Source organism: Phoca vitulina, unplaced genomic scaffold, assembly GCF_004348235.1.
Source record: "Phoca vitulina isolate PV1807 unplaced genomic scaffold, GSC_HSeal_1.0 scaffold1, whole genome shotgun sequence".
In the NCBI taxonomy this organism is placed as follows: domain Eukaryota; kingdom Metazoa; phylum Chordata; class Mammalia; order Carnivora; family Phocidae; genus Phoca; species Phoca vitulina.
The window spans coordinates 69033132-69054657 of record NW_022589704.1 but is presented as its reverse complement, the minus strand read 5'-3'; the positions used below and the strand labels follow the sequence as shown (position 1 = coordinate 69054657).

At 34.5% G+C, this 21526-nt stretch overlaps 1 protein-coding gene across 1 annotated transcript in view; it reads left to right on the top strand.

Moving 5' to 3' along the window:
• PSMD14 (proteasome 26S subunit, non-ATPase 14) overlaps nt 1-21526 on the top strand; it is a 103493-nt gene that overhangs the window by 72907 nt on the left and 9060 nt on the right. The window contains exons 8-10 of the mRNA XM_032409515.1: nt 4996-5103; nt 12044-12118; nt 15551-15676. Coding sequence (XP_032265406.1) covers nt 4996-5103; nt 12044-12118; nt 15551-15676 — 309 coding nt within the window. The remainder of the gene's footprint in view (nt 1-4995; nt 5104-12043; nt 12119-15550; nt 15677-21526) is intronic.

Genomic DNA, 21526 nt, shown 5'->3' with positions numbered 1-21526 from the left:
TATAAATAATTTCCGTGTTGCAAACTTGAGACTAAGAAATCACAGCAATTCAGTGATATGCATTTGGCATGAGTCAGTTTTAGTTCTTAGTGCTTTTCATTGGAAATGGCATAAAAAGTAAGATTTCTTTGAATTTTTTATGCTGTGGGCTTACAAGAGACAGAAGATGTTTTTCTCTTATAGATGCTTGGCAGTGCATGGCAGCAGAAGTAACGAAAAGGTCACAAACCCCAGCAGTACTTCCCAGGTCACATGCACCCTTAATTTTTAAAGAATCTAGAAACAACCTAAGCAGTTGATAATAGGTCATTTCTAGGTGATAAAGGGTATTTGATATGGAGTGCTGCTTTTCTTTCTACACCTAACATTTTTTATAGTCATTTAGAGACTTTATGTTTTTAAATATGTAACACCTGGTAACTGAATTACAACTTTTTTCTTTTTTTGATATTTGAAATTGATTTTGAGGTCTTAAAATTTTTCTTTCAAGCTTTGTTAAAAAAATTATTTCAGTTCATTTTATTTCTAAGCACTTTCCATAGTCATTGACTTCAATATAAGTGCAGTTGGAAATGCCAGAGGCAGCTACTATTAAGAGAGAGAGAGAGATGGAGAGATGATAATTATAGTAACTACTGCCAAAAGTGTGTATGCATTTTTCTTTCTAACACCTTTGTATTAAAGTAATTTTAGGAGCTTTACAATATAGCCTCCTTTGAATGGAAAAATTGGGAAACCTAGATTGATGTTTTAGAAATTTAGTCTAGTCTCTCAGTGACCTAGCAGTTGATATGAAAATATGAATTTGAAAATAAATAGCATATTGGGTAAACTGTACTATACGCATGAAAGAAGCCAAAAAAATTATGGATTAAACTGAATTTGAAAATAATTGCAGTTTTGAGTCCTAAACCAGATTCGTTATTAAAATGAAATGATAGGTTCTTGACCCTTGGGTGTGCTTGGAATAAATATGGAACACAGTATTGTTTTTAAAACTATTTTGCTTTTATAAGCTAAGACAGATGTACAAAAAAGATGCAGTTTTTATTTTGTATTGGCAGCTTCCAAATATTTAGTATCTATTTCCAAGAGTTGCAATTAGTAAAGCAACCATGGTACTGAAATCTGCACATCCCACAAGCTAATTATATTTGCAAGGTCAGAGTGAATACATATTTTCAGAAAAATAAAGGGTTATATAAATATGTGTCTTCTACTTGGCTGTTATATCACAGTTTGTTGATCTGGAGTATAATGTGTACAATTCACAAATTTGTCTGATAACAGAAAGTGGTGTGTGATTGTGTTTATTTTACTAACCAGTATATTCACAGCAATCACTTCCAAATATCTCTCCAGTAAAGATGTGTTAATTACAAAACAGACAAGGTCTTCTATTATATTAAAGCTACTAACAAGAAGACAGCAGGAATCACACATGTAAATAGCATCATCAACCCCTATTTTAGTCCTCTGTTTTGATCTGTGAGTTGCGCATAGACCAAAGGTGCTATTAAAGACTGAGTGTATGAAATAGGCAGCATTATATGAACAAAATTTATTCAACAAGAAAACAGACCTTTAACATGAATTTAACAAGCCTGAGAAATTATAAACTATCATATGCTGCAGATTCATGCAGTGATAATAAACAAAAAAGGAAAGTAAGAGGTTTCCCTAAGCTAGCCAAACTGCTAATGGTTTTGTTATAAGCTGTCTACTGTTGCAGTGACCTCTGAAAAGTCTCAAGGCACTTGTACCAGAAAAAATTAAATGGTCAGGCTGGTGGATTGAGATTCAGTGTGGTATATAGGAGTTCAGCATGGAAAGAAATTATAAAAGTCTAGCATCACATTCCTGAAAATATTCTTTATACTTTTGTTTGGAAGTTTTGGTTACTACATATTAATGAGGTAGTTTTTGTGCAAAGTTTTTGGCTAAATTACTATTTGGATTTATAAGCTATAAACTGGACTGGTTTAATGTATGTATACTTTAAAACAAACTGTTTAGGAAATTCATATAGCTTCAGAAATGGATTCTTTCCCCTGTCCCCTTCCCCATACCTTAATTAATCTTTGGGGGTTCTTTGTGCAGTATATTGTATCTAAGATTTCCTTTCTTATCTGTGGAGTGACCACTTCACTGTCATTCTGTTGCATCATGCTGTAAATACATAAACATGGGAGAAACGCCTTCAGCTTATACACACCTCCAAGTGCTCACCAGGGCTTTTTCTTGAATCTTACTGTGGCATAATTAACACCTTCTTCACCCATTGCTCATTAGTGCACTGGACATTAATGAGTCTATTTTGATAGGTTGCTCTAAAGGAGGAACCCACTTATTCTCACAGTGCAAAAGGCAATTATAAAATTGTACAGAAATTAAAATGTAGACTATATTGCCATATTTATATTTTTATTGCGTACTAAATCTAATTTTGGTCTGCAGGTTGTTGAACATGTTAGTTTCCTTAAGACAGTTGCTATAGCAATGGCAGCAAATTCCTTTAATCTTGGTGTAGTTAAAGTATTCTTTTCTATTGGCTATCATATCGCTACTGAGGAATTGTCAATCTAAGCATGTTATTTCACATAGGCCATCATTTATTAGTTGAACAGTATATTTTTAAATTTTTTCTCATTTTTTAATAGAATTTAATTTTTTTGTTTTAGATAGGTTTCTAACTGATCATAATACCTACTTAGCTGGTATTTCATTTCCTTTTTATGAAGTTTCACACCTGCTTATAATATTCCAGAGAAATATTATGGAGATTTTTGCATGTAAAATAGCTACCTGCTGTTTTAGTATGAAAGTGTTCAGTATAAGACAATATATAGGCATTTTGTTGTGATATATGATGGAATTTTCATAGTTTTGTAGGACTGGTTTTTTTCCTACAAATGATTTTACTGAAATCTTTTTTTTTTTTTTTTAAGATTTTATTTATTTATTAGAGAGAGAGAGCACGAGCAGGGGGAGTGGCAGGCAGAGGCAGAGGGAGAAGCAGGCTCCCTGCAGAGCAGGGGGAGCCTGATGTGGGACTCCATCCCAGGATCCTGGGATCATGACTTGAGCCGAAGGCAGTCGCTTACCCAGCTGAGCCACTCAGGCACCCAGATTTTACTGAAATCTTAAAATGGAATCAAAGTATTCTAAGAATAATAAGGCCAAAATGATGCTTTACTCTTAAATTTACCTCAATCTTTAAATGGTGGCTGTTCTTAATCCTGCATTTATTTAAGTACATCTATTAAAATGGTCACTTCTCCTTTTGCTTACATTTTAATTTTATTTTAGGGTGCTTTTTAGTAGAAAATTTTACTTCTGTATTTTTTAAACAAGTGTTTGAAATTATTTATGATATCTGATTAAAGCATGTCTGATATTAGTACCTTTATTATTGTTTTATGAAAATAAATGACAAAAAAATGTAAGTATAAGCAAGAAGTATTAACCCAGGCCATATTTATTTATATATAAATATGAAAGTTAAGTCTGAATTACAGTTACTGTATAAAAAGAAAAAGGAGTTTTCACAAACTATTAAATCATGTATGTTCTGGGAATACTTGGTTTTATTTTGAGGCAAGAGGACTCTGGGGAAATTCAAACTGTTAGAAATAAAAGCAAAATTTCAAAGTTGATTTTTTTGGCCTGCCAGAGTGGACACTTGTAATGCTTTAGGTCTAAGTTTGTATTCTTTGTACTGTTTGTTGACCCTTTGTGGTAGCCTTTTAGAAAGGGTGACTTTTTTTCTTTCTTTAGATCTTGTTCTTTAGTATACAACATGTATACATACTTAATACAGACTTTTAAAACTTGATTAGGTTTCATTTGGCTTGAAAATAAATTTGATTTTCTACCTCTTACTAAACTATACTTACTCAGCTGTACTCAAACTATATGGAAATGGGGAAGTCTAGTTGATGGTAGCTTTTATAATGTTAATAAATCTCAGTTAAAGCACTTTTATGGCAAATCTAGAAAAATGTATTATCCTGCTTTAAGATTTTTTTATGTGACAGAGGTATTGAGTTTATTCTCTAGGTAATTGATTTAATTTCCCAGAAAGAAGCATCTGTCTTAAAGTCCCAGCGCTTTACATAAAACTTAACAGCATTTTAAAAGCTTTAACGAGTTCTTTTCAAATCCATGATAATGAACAGAAAAAGGTGTTTGGATAATATGTGATTCTTGTTAAATCTCTATTAATATATAAGAGCTAACAGATGATACTGTATCATATAAGAATTTGAACTCTTTTTATACAGAAATGTTGAATACACTTAGAAAAAGATGATACCTATCGTTACTTCTTTACTATGAACTTATGGCCATCTCAGTCTATACTATGTTCCTGGCTTAAAGCACAGATGACCTTGGTTTTCTTGTGTTTGCCTCCTATTCTTGACAGTGGCTTGGATATTTAAGGCCATCAGACAAGGTATAAAGTCTTTTATAGTCACAAGAAGTAAAAGGTATCTGACTAGAAGAGAATACGTGGAGCAAGTGCCTTGCTGGCTGTAATTTTGTTGTCATTTCAAGTACTGTGGTAGTATAATTGATGTGACAGGGCTGGGCTTTACATGTGGTCCCTTAGCTTGTGCTCACTTTCAGTTTTAGTTTCTCTTTGTCATTCATTTTGATTAGGTAAAATTTAGGTGACAAACATATGCACACCAATGGAGGCTGTTTGGTGTGTAAGTTTAGTAATGATGTATTTCAATAATAAAGATGCAAAGTTAGTATTTTTCTTTACTGCTTCATGAAAATTGCAATAATTGGTGTCACCTTACATTACAAGATAGAGGGTGGTGTGCTGATGGCACAGTCAGCAGGAGGCTCTTTTTTATTAATATTATAATTAAATGATTTTCTGGAAATGGGCCAGAAACAGATGCAAGTTGATCATGCCTGTCCACTGTTGCTTGCTATCATCACTTGCTTTTTAAAAAGAATTGACCTGACACCTTATTTTTACAGGTTGTTATTGATGCCTTCAGATTGATCAATGCTAATATGATGGTCTTAGGACATGAACCAAGACAAACAACCTCAAATCTGGGTCATTTAAACAAGCCATCTATCCAGGTAATGCCTGTATTTGATAATGTGTTAAACTCTGTTTTATATTTTAAAAACCTATTATAAATGGCCATTTTACGATCTAATACTTAGCATTTTAATTTGTTTGGAATTAATTTTTCTTGTGCTTGAGAAGATTATGGAAACACTTGAAAAATTAGATTTGCTCATTTATGAGTCCGTTTTTAATGGAGTCTTTAAACTTAACATAGTTTGGGGATACTCTTTTTGGAAGCACAGTAGAGTCTTTATCTTAAGAGTAACTTATGGCTTTGCATGGTTAACATTGTAGTAGAGGACTGATACAAGTTTTGGGTAGAGTGCATTAGGGATATCGTTATTGATTGGTTAGTAGACATTTCTCAGCATTAAAAATGGGAAAATTGATATACTTTAAGAGACAGAAACAATTCCTTTTAAATGGTACTTAAAACTTTCTGCCTTTTTTTTTTGTTTACTCTCCACATTTAAAACAAATCCTACAAAACATATCTATATTATTACTTTTGATTCATTTATATCTTGTTCTAATAATGTCAACCACCATTATTATAGTTATGCAGGCATTTAATATCCTCCTGAGTGATTTTTTTTTTGTATCATTCACGTCTCATTGTTGTTACACAAATCTTTATTGCCTGCAAAGATTATTTTAAATGTGTTTTTAAATGCACCACAACCTGTGTCTATATAGTTAATTGCTTCTCTGAAGATTAATTAAATGGACAGAAATACCATAGAACACATAGGACAAAGACATTATAGTAGCTATTGCTTCTCGCCTTCTGAAACCTGGCTCTGTCATATGATTGTCTTTGGGGAGTTGTGGCTTTGACAGTTAACCATGGTTAAGCCTGGGTTGCACTCTGATTAACTTTACACCTTTAGACACTTACTTTTGCAGCAGTCACTCATCTGAAATCTTCGTCAAAGTGAAACGTTTTGTTTCAAAGGATTGAGGTGTGTTGCTTTTGAATAAGATTGTTTTACAAGTCAGGGAAAACTGCAGAGTTTAATGAGTATGAAATAAGCTACCAGTGTTTTTGATTGGGTACAGACAAGCCCATGCTTGTATGTTCCAGGAGAATATATTATTGGACCTGTTTAGCCTGTGATAATGACCTTTCTTATAAACCCCCATAGTATCATACTGCTTCATTATTATTATTATTATTATTATTATTTTTTTTTGCCAAAGGTTAAGTAGCATCTCACAATCCAAGATCATTGTGATTACTACGTGGTATATTTCTGCCAGAAGTTTTTACTAATTACAAGTCAGTAGCCACCTGTTGCCGATTTCATCTTTTAAATGTAAACCCTGCTTTTTAACTTTATAAATTGAGTAAAATCAATATTAAAATCTGTTTTTTTTCCCTACAGTAGTCCAGTTTGTATTTTTTAGTCCTACCTTACAGTCTGTAACTTAAGATGGACCTTATAAAGCAAGTTCCAAACCCAAGTTAAAAGGACCTGTGTGTATAATAGCTACAGCGTCATTGTTTTTCCTTTCATTTTAGTTTGTTTTGCCTTCTAATTAAAATCTGTAAATATATTTATTTCACAGTTTACATAGTGCTCATCAGAATGACATCTATCTGGGTGCTTTACAGTTTTAAGATAATTTCAATACTAAAACACTTAAATAGGACCAAGCCAACAAGTAACAGAACAAAGCCACACCTTAAAACTATTTTAGTTTTCTAAGACAAGCTAGAAAGAAAGCAGCCCAGAAGAACCTGAAGTGGTGAATGGTAATATTTATAATAGAATTTTAATATATGTTAGTAGAATCTTTGACTCAGGGATCAGAAGCCTTTCTGAAGGGGTTTTATTTTGAAGGAAAATTAGTTTGTGTTAAGAGGGGCCTTGCACCTAAACCAACTTTCTAGTAGTAGGGATAGAAACCTGACAGCAGCCATCAGCACTTAACGCTGATGGTGACTAATGCTTTTCTAACACTGATTTTTTTACTATTATACTTATAGTAATGGGGGAAATTATGGTTATATTATAGACTACTGTTTAATAATTTGAGGAAAGTTTAAAATGTGTTAAGAAAAAGATTATGAAATAGGATTTACAAGTTCTCCTCTTTGCAAATACATATTTTATAAAATGTGCCTATCTGTACAAAGATGTTAGTAATTATTACCTTTGGTGGTGGGATTATGGAATTCTTTTTCTTGTTTTTCCTTTTCCATATTTCTTAAACTTTCTACGATGAAACATACATTACTTACAGAAAATGTTATTTTTAAAGCACTAAAACAATGTTGGAAATATCTACAAGACAAAACTAATAGGCAAAGTTTATGTTAACTTTCATGTTTTAAATAAGGGAAGCCATTAATAGTCCTGATAGGGAGGCAGAAGTATGATGCTTACATTCTAGACTTTTGTTTTAATATATGAGACTTTGTATTAGTTTGTACTTGAAACATTTACCATTATTGTCAAACGTATAGGATTGAGGGTTAACAAGCATTTATTTGAGTAACTAAAAATTTTAAACTAGTCCACTTAAGAACTGTTCAAAGCATTTCAGATCCTTAAGAGCCATAGTATATATGAAGATTGGGTTGTCAACTGCATGGAAATTTAGTAACTGTTGATGCACAGATACATTGTACAAGGACTGTGAGCCTCTGAGTGTAACCCTGGGTACAATTGCATTGTCTAACAGAGTTAAGCTCTTTGAAAAACATTGTTTTCAGTACTTATTGAAAGTTATAAAACAGTTGGCCTGGAAGGAACCATTGTGGTCATTTTGTCGGTGAGGGAACTGAGGCCCAGAAAGTTCCTAATTTGCACAGGCTTTGTAGTGAGTTCATGTAGGAACTGGTATTCATAACCTGGGCTCCTGGTTCTTAATACTGTACTTGGAACTTAATTAATTAAATAATTAATTTTAGCATAGATAGTATATTTATACGGTTCAAAATTCAAAAGGTACAAAAAGGTATTTAGCAGAAACTCTCTTCTACTTTTGCCTTTTGCAACCCAGTTCTCTACTCTTAAGGGAAAAACAAAACACATTTTATTTCTTTTCAGAGTTACTATATTTATAGAAAGAAAAGTCCATTCATTTAAAAATATGATCTAATTGATATTATTTAGCTCCACATTTTCACTTTATCAGTGTAAAATAATTTAAGGCAAACAAACTTACCTTTGGATCTGAATAAACAAGCCCTTTTTTTTTTTTTTAAAGATTTTATTTATTTATTTGAAAGAGAGAGAGAGAGGGAGAAAGAGCATAGAGGGAGAGGGAGGGGAGCAGACTCCCTGCTGAGCAGGGAGCCCGATGTGGGGCTCGATCCCAGGAGCCTGAGATCATGACCTGAGCCGAAGGCAGACGCTTAACCGACTGAGCCACCCAGGCGCCCCGAAACAAGCCTTTTTTAAGAGCATGGAACTTTTTTGACCTATCAAGAACCTCTAAAAAAGTTATTATTAGGGGCGCCTGGGTGGCTCAGTCGGTTAATCAGCTGCCTTCGGCTCAGGTCATGATCCCAGGGTCCTGGGATCGAGCCCTGCATCGGGCTCCCTGCTTCGCGGAGAGCCTGCTTCTCCCTCTCCCTCTGCCTGCCTCTCTGCCTACTTGTGCTCTCTATCTCTCTGTCAAATAAATAAATAAAATCTTTAAAAAAAAAAAAAGTTATTATAAAGTTCGTAAGCTGTGTATTTTATAATATGCCTGCTTTTCTATAGCAGTGAGTATATGGATATATAACTTTAACCTCTTCTCAGTAGTCTGGGCAGTGTCAGTGAAGTATAATGAGGATAGGTTTTAGTTGTTTGTAGTTATTTGACACAGGCATTATATAGGAAGCCATTTAAGTAAAGGATCCTATTTTAGGATCTGTTGTCAACAATCCCTTTACATAAAATACCGTCTTACACAATTCATTCCAACTTGATAGCGGACTGCCTCTCATAAACTGCTTATATGTTTATTCCATAGTTTCTGCCACTTTTGCTCATATATCACTACAGTTCTAAGTTTATTGCTTTTCCTTCTCGCTATTATTTATGCTCTAGTGGTTTAGACAGTCTTGAACATTCTTTGGGATTAGGTATCTAGTCTCCCCAAGATATTTATAATACTCAAGTTCTGTAAATCACATGAATGAACAAATACAGAAATATAAATAATTCAAATGGTGGTTGATTTTGAAGTTGATTGCACTGTAATGATTATTTATGTATTGTTCTTTTTTTTTAAACGATTTTATTTATTCATTCGAGACACAGAGATACAGAGAGAGAGAGCTTGAGCAGGGGGAGAGGCAGAGGGAGAGGGAGAAGCAGGCTCCCTGCTGAGCCAGGAGCCGGACATGGGGCTCGATCCTAGGACCCTGGGATCATGACCCGAGCTGAAGGCAGACGCTTAACCATCTGAGCCACCCAGGCGCCCCTATATATTTGTTTTGAATTTGTCATACTAACAAAATTATGAAGCTCTACTCTAAAGATTAACTAAAGCCCCTTAGAAATAGCCAGGAAGTTAATCAGCGGGATCTCAAAACTCCCCTTTGTCTATGGTCCTCCAAACCATTCTTTATCTAGAATAGATAGCCCCTTAGACTGATAATGAGTTCCAACCTAGGCAGAACTTCCTTCTTGAAAGGTTGGCAAGGTTTGAGCAAAGAAAACAAGGGTCAGGATATACAAGAAGCAAATAAATAAGCTCACTGCTGTTGGTAAATTCAAAACGTATTGTCCTAGAAACAGTGCTGTAAAAAAGTGCTGATCCCAGATCAGCCACTGAAAGCTTATTTAGCTCACAGTATATAATATTATAGAATAGAATCAAACTATAAGAATGCTTCTATGAGAAACTCTTGTAGATTTTAAATAGCCAATTAATGAATGAGTTTGGGGAACATATCCTGATTTAATGAAGAATTGCCTAAATTTTCCTAAGTCCATCATATGTTTGTTAAGTGTAAATTAAAAAGTTAAGTAATGATGTTTTAAGAAATTTCCTAGCTATATTTCTCCTTTACCTGCCTGACATACTATGCCATTTGCTAGTATATTCTGTTTAATTTGCAATTTGACCCCTACAAAAGGTTGGTTCTCCCTCTTGATAAAACTAATCTTCTATTTGGCATATGCTGCCTCAACTTGTTGACTAAATTGGTTAATTTGAAAGAATTTATTGTTCACTGAGGCTGTGTTTTTTGGGCTCATGTGGAAGGAGGACTGTATATGGCCAATTGTGATTTGGAGGGTACTGGGGGTACACAGCCGGTGAGTAAGTGAAATTGGAAGACTGCTTGAGGATATCATTTTATTTAAACTTATATATTTTTTAATCATTATACCTGCTCATCTTTCATGCTGCCTGTGTTAGTTTTCCTGCTTTTATCTAAATAAGATCATTAAAAATCAAGTAGGTAGTGCCTTCAGATACCAAACTGCATATTTTAGCAGTATAGTTAATCTTTAAAATGTGGACTGTGGGCCCATTTATTGGCCACAGGTGTCACTAGCATTATGGCTGCTGTGTAGAATTATGTAGTCAGGGCATTGCACAAAGGTCCTTCGATGAGGAGGGCAACTGGCAACTGAAATCTAGTGTAAGTTCCACTCTCCAGTCAGGCTTTATCCACTGGGAGGACTAGGTACCATCTTCTTCTAATTCTTCCACCCAGGGGATATACTTCCTAATTTACATAAATATGAGTATATATTAAGGAAGGCCCTGATTAATTCTATTTGTTGATCTGCACAGCACCGCATTTCTGAGCACTGAAATTTAATTCACTACTCTTGATGATTATTGAGATGGATAAGGATTTAATAGATACATTTAGTACTTTAATTTTGTACATCAACCATTTTATTATAGCAGATGTTAGGATAAGAATGGATTGTTATAGTACTACCTAAAATGCTTTAGTACTTGGTGGAATGATTTTTTTGCTAGCATAGTTTTATTTATTTATTTTTAAAGATTTTATTTATTTATTTGACAAAGACAGCGAGAGAGGGAACACAAGCAGGGGGAGTGGGAGAGGGAGAAGCAGGCTTCCCGCCAAGCAGGGAGCCCGATGCAGGGCTTGATCCCAGGACCCTGGGATCATGACCTGAGCCGAAGGCAGACGCTTAACGACTGAGCCACCCAGGCGCCCCAGCATAGTTTTAAAATAAGACTGGCCATGCTTTGTTTTTATCCTGATCCTTTAAAGACTTAATCCAAGAATTTCCTAAGACACATTGTGGCATACTATGGTAGAAAAAACATGGGCTTTGGAGTCAAAAATACTAGGGTTCAAATCCCACCTTTGCCTTGCTATAAAACTGGGACAAATTAAGATTTGTGTTATATTTTCTTCATCTGTCAAAATACAAATGGAACCAGCCTTACCAGGTTGTTACAAAGATTAGAAGACCTAATGTGAAAAGCAGTTGCTGTGTACTCAATAAATGTTTCCTTTCTAGCCCTTCTTCTACCTCAACACCTTAACGCCTTCACTGTAAAAATCCAGTAATTAGAGAGTGCAGTGGTAGTTTTGGTTAGCTTTATCTTTATAGTTGAGCTAACCCTAAAACTTTTACCCTTTTGTTTTTATACTTGTTGAAAATAAGTCCAAGGTGTATCTGTACTTTCATGTCTTACTAGGCTGATAGAGGATCCCCCAGAATATCATTCTGAACCCCATTTGAACATCTGTTGCTAGAGTTCGATATTTGAGCAGTTGTGAATGGATTACATGACAGGCAGGGTTGTTGTTTCTTAATAAAGCCATGTCATTAGCTTAAATTTTTATTATGATCTGCCTGTTTGTCTTAGAGAAGTCAAGTGCAGTGGAAAAAATTCTGATTAGTGAGAAGATAGTAAAGGTGTTGTCTATAGGATATGTCAGCAGTTTCAAACTTATTTTTTACATGCAAAACATTAATTTGTCCTTTATCTACTCCTTTATTTATATAGGCCTTAATTCATGGACTAAACAGACACTATTACTCCATTACTATTAACTACCGGAAAAATGAACTGGAACAGAAGGTAAGTTAAAATTTTTATCTTAGAGAGAGGGAAAAAAAAATCTTTTTCAGACCAATTGAACTATTACATAGTATATTTGAATTTGAATTGTTGATCTTGTTCATTGATGTGTTCAAATATTTTTTCATTCCTGATGAATTGCAGGAACATAAAATAAAGGAATATTTTATTGGATATATTGAAAGACATTTTACCTTATTGGTAGGTGCTAAACAAGAAAATAAGTAGGTAACAAACATTTCTGTTTGATTATATGATTAATTACAAAAATCTTTCTTCTTGTTCTGATTTTTCTGATTAATTTATCTTTTTCCAACAAAATGACCTTTTGAAACTTTTTCCAAATTTGAAAGGAATAAATTAGATTATAATTGTGTAGTACTTAAAAAAAAATTACCCGATTTACATAGGGTAAATGAAAGGTGAATCAAAAGGGAAATACAGTAGGGTTTTCAGATATTTATTTATTTATTTATTTAAGCTTTAAAGTTTTTTTTTTAAAGATTTTATTTATTTATTTGACACAGAGAAAAACAGCGAGAGAGGGAACACACGCAAGGGGAGTGGGAGAGGGAGAAGCAGGCTTCCTGCGAAGCAGGGAGCCCGATGTGGGGCTCGATCCCAGGACCCCAGGATCATGACCTGAGCTGAAGGCAGACGCTTAATGACTGAGCCACCCAGGCGCCCCAGGTTTTCAGATATTTAAAGCTAGATTCTTACCCTTTTTTATACTAGGCAATTTTTAAATTTGGTTACTTTCAAAATTACCTAGCATCTTGGTGGCTTAGCATTCTTTTATTTCTACTATTTTAGGATTATTTCAACTAATACCAAATATTTCAGTCTGCCTATTGCTTTTTGAAATTACAATCTGAACTGCCTTTTTTTTTTTTACTAGTACAATTAGTCATCTTCCAAATTAGCTTCTTGTATTTCTCCCTGAGAAAGACTTAAAATAATTTTTAAGAACCCTGAGTACTATTGATAGCCAGTAAGTTTTGGTTTGTATGTGACTCTCAAGTCCAAACATGCTAAGTAATCAGGAGTAAATAAGACCTTACTTAACTGATCAAAACTGTTCCTCACAAAGGTGCCTTAGAAGGGAATTCTCGTGCATGAGGTGAATGCGAAGTGGGATGAATTGGGCTGTCCATATTGCCTCCACTTTCAACCAGATGACCTCCACTTTTAATGTCATTTATATATTGTGTGGAAAGATGTGCTGTATAAGATTTTCATTGAAAGAAGAATTCTGTTTTGTTAAGTTTTATAAACCATTGTTTTAAAAGGTCAAAGCTACCAGTCAACTCACCCAAAGGACCTGTGTGCTTGAGCATGCTGATGAGTGAGGGGCTGCAGGTACCAGTTCTTCCCTGACCCAAGGGGAGACACAGAGCCATAAATCTTTCTTCAGCTGCTTGCCTGTGTCCCAAAGTTTGTATGTGCTGTGGTAGATTTAGTTGATAGCTTGAAGTATATTTTCAACACTTATTTTTAATTTTTATAGAATAGGTACAGGCCATGAAAAAGAGCACCAGTCAGATACAAACTGAACAATTTATTCACATATGTAAATATTTTATCAGTCTGATATCTGACACCCAACTATTTGGAAATATCCAGCTAATTACATTAACTTTTCCCCCTTTTTGATGCCCCTAAAATTTACCATGATCCTTGGCATAAAAGATACACACATAAATACCTATATAATTAATGTTATGTTTATGCTCCTAGTAGCTCAGTTTAGGAGCTTTTATAGTACCAGAAGCCCTGCCTTTACTCTTACCCCACCAACCTGTATACTTACCTTCAAACATACTCAGGGGTCACATGGAATCCTTGTTTAGGCATGGTAAGGATATCCTCATGCTCTCTGGGAACTTTGCTTTTGAGGTGGTAGGAAAAATCCAGTTCTCAACACTTAACTATAGGTAGCTTTATAACTTACATAGTTGCAGCTGCACCAAAATTTCCTGAAGATGTATTTTCTAGAACACTTACCATTGGAGAAGAGGAGAAGCAGTCAAAGAAATTGGAATTACTTGTGCAGGATTTTTTCAGGTTTTTTTTGCAAACTACTCTTGTCCCTATGGGCCCTTGAATAGGAATGGAGGAATTTGGAGCTTTGTGTCTTGTGAAGTCTTACAGGTGATTTTTGACATGCAGCTTATTCTCTAGCATAGAAACAAAAAACAAAACAAAACAAAAAAAACCAACTTTGTACCACATATAACTGCAAAATTCTAAGCAAGTAGAATAGTTTTTCTACACTAAACTCGACACTTCAGCTATATCTTCAGATCATGGCTCATATATCTCACAAGATAGACTGGTCCTAATGGTAGAAGAACAACAATCATTTTTTTTCCACAAAGATTTTATCAGTCATTTGAAAAAGTTACTCAATTGTAAGTTCAATTAAAGAACATTTATAGAGTAATAAGACTACAAAAAACTGTCTTAAGACTCTCAACTTGAAAACTTAAGGAACTTTGAGGAAAATGTACTCAGAATGAGGAGTCTAGCTTGAGAAACAACGAACTAAGGTGTTTAGTTCCATGATCACTAATAGAGTCTGATCCTAGTTTGCTGCTTTGATTGTAGACTGGACAAATCTGTGATTTCTTGCCCAGTTTCATGACTTTTCATTCTGACAGTAAGGAAGTTTTCATTTTAAAAATTATAGATGGAATATTAGAATTGAAAAGAAACTTAGAGAGTTATGAGGCCTTAGTTCATAGATATATAAACTGAGGCTCAGAAAGATTTAAATGAAGTCATTCAGTGAATGGGACATTTACCTCCTTATCATGGCCTTTGAAAGCTGGGCTATATGAACTATTAGAGACCTTGTGTGTAACGTAGTAGTTCACTCATTCATTCATTCATTCATTCATTTATGCATTCAGCAAATGTTTATTGAATGTCTGCTATGATTAGATTAGGTACTGTCTAGACTCTAGATCTTGGTGATCTTGAAATCAACAGGTCAAAGCTCTTACCCTGTTGAGTTTTCCTTAGTGAGAGAGAAATGCAATAATAAAGAAAACAAAAATTTCAAGTGTTGATAGTGTTATAAAAATGATAAGAGAAGACAGATGTTTAAGATAGTGTGAGGTGACTTTTGTATATAGTGTGGTGAGGAAAGGCATCTAACTCTAAGGAAATGAGAAATAAAAGCCATGCACAGATAAGGAAAATAGCCTTTGAGGCAGAAGGACAGCAAGTACAAAGGCCATGGCATTGGAATACTCCTGAGGTTATATTAATATAAATTTAGGAGAATTCTTATTCAAGTTTAAGTTAATAAAATTAAGTTTTAAATTCTTTCATTAATTCCGAAGTTTTTTTGTGACATTGTTTCTCAAGACAAGTGAAGGAAATATCCTCAATACAGGAAAATAATTACTTTTTCTTTATATTTTTTAGATGTTGTTAAATTTGCATAAGAAGAGTTGGATGGAAGGTTTGACACTTCAGGACTACAGTGAACACTGTAAACACAATGAATCAGTGGTAAAAGAGATGTTGGAATTAGCCAAGAATTACAATAAGGTGAAAGTTACTTCCAACATTTATTTCTTTTTTTTTTTTTTTTTTTAAGATTTTGTATTTATTTGTGAGAGAAGGTGGGGAGGGAGAAAGCACAAGCTAGGGGAGAAGCAGAGCCCCCCCGCCCCGAGAAGGGAGCCCAACGTGGGGCTCGATCCCAGGACCCCGGGATCATGACCTGAGCCGAAGGCAGATGCCTAACCGACTGAGCCACCCAGGCGCCCCCCCAACATTTATTTCTTACAGTCTTTGAAATATGTATGATTAGGTGGCAAACATGGTATAAATATATAGTTAAAAATAGAGTGGCCTATTTTATAGATCAGATAGTAAATATTTTGGACTTTGCAGGCCATCCAGTCTGTTGGCAGCTACTCAGCTCGGCTGTCAGTCATCTAAAAGCAGCCGCAGACAATACATAAAGGAATGAGTGAGGCTGTGTTTCAGTACAAATTTATTTTATTTTTATTTTTTAAAAATTTTTAAAGATTTTATTTATTTATTTGACAGAGAGAGAACAAGAGAGCACAGGCAGGGGGGAGCGGCAGAGGGAGAGGGAGAAGCAGGCTCCCTGCTGAGCAGGGAGCCTGATGCGATGCGGGGCTCGATCCCAGGACCCTGGGATCAGGACCTGAGCCAAAGGCAGTCGCTTAACCGACTGAGCCACACAGGCGCCCCAATACAACTTTATTTAATAAAACAGGCAGCTGGCTAGATTTGGCCCGTGGGCTATAGTTTCCAGCCCTGTTGTAGACCATATAAAATAGTTTTACATTTGAAATTTCTTCCTTATCCAGAGGGCTTTTTCTTGGAAGGGAAGGGGAAACAAGGAGATGTAGGATAATAACAACAGCATTTAATACTTCTACATATAGTTTATGAACTTTTCTTTTATTCATTTAATAAGTGTCTATTGAAAACTTGCTATGTGCCAGGCACTGGGGATATGGTAAGAAGCAAGACTTGTCCTCACAGAAATTATTTTCTGGTGGAGGAAACAAAGTAAACAGAGAAACACAATATAATAATATATTGTGATTGGTGCTATACGAAATAAATGGGATGATGTAAGAATAACTAGGGGAGATCACTTTATATGACGATGTTTAAAAAGTTATATTTTGTGAAATCTCCTGAAAATATTTATTGTATGCTAAAATACATGTGGCCATAATATTTTTGTTCATAAATTTATATTCTTTTACAATTCTGAAATTAAAAAAAATACTTGAACTATGACTTAAAATGTATGTTCTGTGTTGTATTAGTTTCCATAAACTGGGTATTTTAAAACAAATATATTCCCTCACAGTTATGGAGGCTAAAAGTCTAAAATCAAGGTATTAGCAGCCTCCAGGGGAAGATCTTTCCTTTCCTTTTCCAGATGCTTTAGTCCCAGGCTTTCTTTAGCTTGTGACAACTCCAATCTCTAACCAGGGTTAGGATTTCAACATATTTGGGGGGGGGGGGTTGGGGAACATGATTCAACCTAACATGTATTTTCCAGCTTTCTTGACAAAAACCCTAACATGTATTTTCCTACATGTATTTTCCAACTTTCTTGACAAACATAAAGAATAGATTTTACATTTTGACCCAGAACATGCAAATGTATATGTGTATATATATAGTTGCAACAAAAGTTTTACGAAATAATATTTACCCTTATTACATGTGATATGTTGTCATTTGACTCAATTTTATTGTTTCAATCATATATATATATATTATATACACATACATATAGCTTGCAACCCATTAATGTATTGAAAACCTGCACTTTGTAAAACACACAAATTATACAGTGTTTTGTTTACAAATATTTATTGAATATCTCCTGTACAAGTTGCAGTGCAAAACAGGGATCCTTCCTTCATTTATAGGAAAACAGAGGCAGTAAAAAAAATTCACAAATGATCAGTAGGCCAAAATTGGCGTGTTCCTTAACACCTTAGTTTTGTCCACAGACCAGCTGTATCAGTATCACCTGGGATCTTGTTAGAAATGCAGACTCTCAGACCTACTGAATGAGAATCTACATTTGATCAAGATTTCCAGGAGATTTGTATACTCATTTGTATACAAGTTGGAAGTTAGAGAACTGCCCTAGAGAAGTCTGTAGTGAAATCCTATAGAGATTCAGGGGCTTTTGCTTTCAGTTGTGGGAGACTCAGGATGCTGTCTTAGAGAATAACAGCATTTGAACTGGACCTTAAAGCTTGAATAAGATTGGACATACAGAGAAATGTTACCCTAGGCAAAATAAACATTACGGGTAAAGACTAGGAGACAGAAAAGGCAGAGACACCTTTTAGGAAACTGTGTTTGGCTCGAGTATATAATATATGAAGGTGAATGGGGGAGAATAGTTTTTTTAAGTTACTGAAGTCAAGTAACAGGGCTTGGAATATCAGGATAGAGTTATTTTTGACCAGGAGCATGATATACCCAGAACCTGTCTCTAGAAATGTAATTTGACAACAGTATTAAAGAAGGAGTGTGCTGTAAGAGGAGATTTGAAATGGATGTTCTGTTTAGGAGGAGCTTTCTATTATCCAAACAAAATGTACTAGGTATCAGCTTTACCACAGTGGCATTAGGAACAGAGACATCAGTAGACAAATAAATAAAACGTGGCACCTGTTGGATGGATGAAGTGAAAGAAGAAGGATGAATCGAGGGTGAATTCAGGGTTTCTTCCTAAGTGACAAGAAGTATGTTAGTACCATTAAAATTTTCCAATTTAGAAGTAGAAGGATTGAGAAAGGAGTTAGAGTTTTATTTTAAACAAGCAGTGGAAATATAGGACTAAAATTTAATGGTAGGGGCTAGAGCTTAAGATTTTGGAGACAGTTAAAATTGATATTGGTTGTCACACCAAAAAGTAGTATTTCTCTTTCTACGTTAAACATGTCTTACCAAAATAAATATTAGCCAAGAGACAGTGTATAAAATTTGCCACGTGTAGCAAGAAGTCTTTGGAGAGAGTTTAGCTTTGAAAAAGATTGATGGGCCCATACAAACGAAATTCCAGCAGAATTAGGTCTGGCTTTGAAGATCATGCCCTGATGTATATGTAGTGTTCCAGCTGGAAATCTCCACTGATTCTAGATGATAGGGGGAAAAAAATTTTTTTTTTATCTTTCTAGTATATGTTTTCATGTAGTGATATTAAAGAAAAAGAAGTAGTTTATCATACTTAAAACAGTTATTAACCTTTTACACATTAGTGACTTAAGTAATATTATTCAGCAGACTGTAGGAATGGTTTTCATTTCTCTGTAACATTGCAAGTTTAAGTAAATTCATATTGGTACCACTGCCAGGAAATAACCTATTTATGGTTACTGCTGCCCATCCACAGAAGTTTTTCCTATTTTACAGTTTTAAAAAATCTCTGTAGTACTCAAAAACTTGTAAGGTTTGGTTATAAAATGAAAACAATGTGTAAGCTGTGATATGAAGGAGTCCAAATTTGAGAATGTAATTCCCTCTGTGATTGAAAGAGAATGTGGTGGAGTTTTTAGTAACACTTAAAATATAAAAAGAAAGGCCCATGCTACCAATTCTTCATAGTACTCTTTTTAATTGGTTGGTGTTTTAAACTAAGGTAATTACCGTTAGGTGCCAGTTAGCTCCTAAAGTGAAAGAAGATTAGAAAATAATTAAATTCCTTTGTCGCAACTTTTCTATTTCAAGTCTGAATTCCACACAAAGATTCTGATTGATTACTAGTCATTGATTTCTCTAATTACCAAACTACAACACCCACACTCTGTTATTCCAGATCTCCTAATTTATTCTGCTAAGATGCATCAAATTTTAAAATATTGATATTTGATTGGATATTTGTAAGTGAAAGTGCAAGTGAAAAATGAATTGTAGGAGAGTATTTTAAGAATAACAGACATAAAAATTTGCCTTGTTTTCAAACATGTAGCCCTATAAATCTGAGATTTGACTGTGTACCTTTTAGATAGAAATAGTGCCTGCTCTATAACCTGAAAGAAAATTGAGGTATGGGGATGCCTGGGTGGTTCAGTCGGTTAAGTGTCTGCCTTCGGCTCAAGTCATGATCGCAGGGTCCTGGGATTGAGCCCCACATTGGGCCCCCAGCTCAGCAGGGAGCCTGCTTCTCCCTCTCCCTCTGCTGCTCCCCCTGCTTGTGCGCGCGCTCTCTCTCTGTGTGTCAAATAATTAAATTAAAAAACAGTCTTAACAAATAAAAAAAAAGAAAATTCAGATATATTTCAGAAAATTCAGAAAATAAATATGTATTTTTTACATATAAAACGTGTAATTATATGACTACGTTTGGTTTACTACAGTAGCTGGTTAAGTAGGAAAATGTTGTTTTATGCTAGTGTAATAAGATAAGAAAAACAAAGTAATATGTAAATATTGGGAAAACCAGGCCAGATTATCATTATTTAAGTATGATAGGATATGTTTGCAATCAAACAGAAATCTAAGAGCCTAAACTAGAAAATTGTTAGAACTGTTACAATAGAGAATTATGTGGGTGGTAACCAAGCAGTTACATAGGCTGAAACCAGTTGAAAAATACAATAGGCAAATCAATTCATAGCATTCAAAATTACCAAATACTTAGAAATAATTACCATAAGAAAGAAATGTATAAATGTATATGACTTATTTGAATAATACTAAAAACATTTGTGAATAGATTCCCTTGTTTCCAAATAGGAAGATTCAGTATTGTAAAGCTGCTGTCAGGCTTCCTAAAGATTACTTTAATGATAGTAAGAATATCAGTGAGGTTTTAAAGTTTTGATAACTTGACAGTAAAGTTTATCTGCAATAAAAATAACTAACATTTATTGAATGCTTGTTAGGAGTCAGACTGGGAGAAAATATTTGTACTGGTAACACAGAAAGGGCTAGTATCCAAAAAATGCATAATATCCAAAGAATCCCTATAAAATAGTTTTAAAAAATAATAATTTGGACAAAAGAGCTAGAAAACTCACTGAAGACAAGTGGCATATAAACATGAAAAGACAAGTTCAACCTTATTAAGTAGTCAAAGAAGAAAATTAAAATTATAAATAGAATTTTTTTTCTTTTCAAATATAAAAAACAATTTGGGAAAATGCATCACTAGCAGGTAAGTAGAGTGACATAACATTTTTGGAGGCCATCTTTCAATTTTAAATGCATATGACTCTTAAAACTAACATGTTCTCTTTTAAGGGTTTATTATGAAGAATAAAATTCTATAAGTACCGACTTAGAGAAATATTTAAATTCTATTATATAAAAAATTAAATTATAAAACAACACGAAAAGTGCCTACTATTTTACCTTCCCTTTCCTTTTCAAAGATACCTATCTTGGGGCACCTGGGTGGCTCAGTCGGTTAAGCATCTACCTTCTGTCTGCCTTCTGCTCAGGTCATGATCCCGGGGTCCTGGGATTGAGCCCTGCGTGGGCTCCCTGCTTAGTGGAGAGTCTGTTTCTCCCTCTCCCTCTGCCCTCTGCTTGTGCTCTCTCTCAAATAAATGAATAAAAATCTTAAAAAAAAGATACCTGTCTTCCATTTATCTCAACGTATTATGTTGTTAACACTGTCAGCTTAAAGGTGGAAGGCAGGGAAATGATATGCTTTATGTAAATCCTGCATTATTTTCAGTTTTTGCATTAACCAGGTGTTACTTATATCTAAGATTGTGTTAGCTCAAAGTAGCAATGGCTTCAACAAGATAGAAATGTAGGTTTCTGGCAACTCAAGGCCAGTATGAAACTTTGAGGTCATCATGAACCCAGATTTTTTTTTTTTAAGATTTACTTATTATTTGAGAGAAAGAGAGAGTGCACAGGGGTGGAGGGACA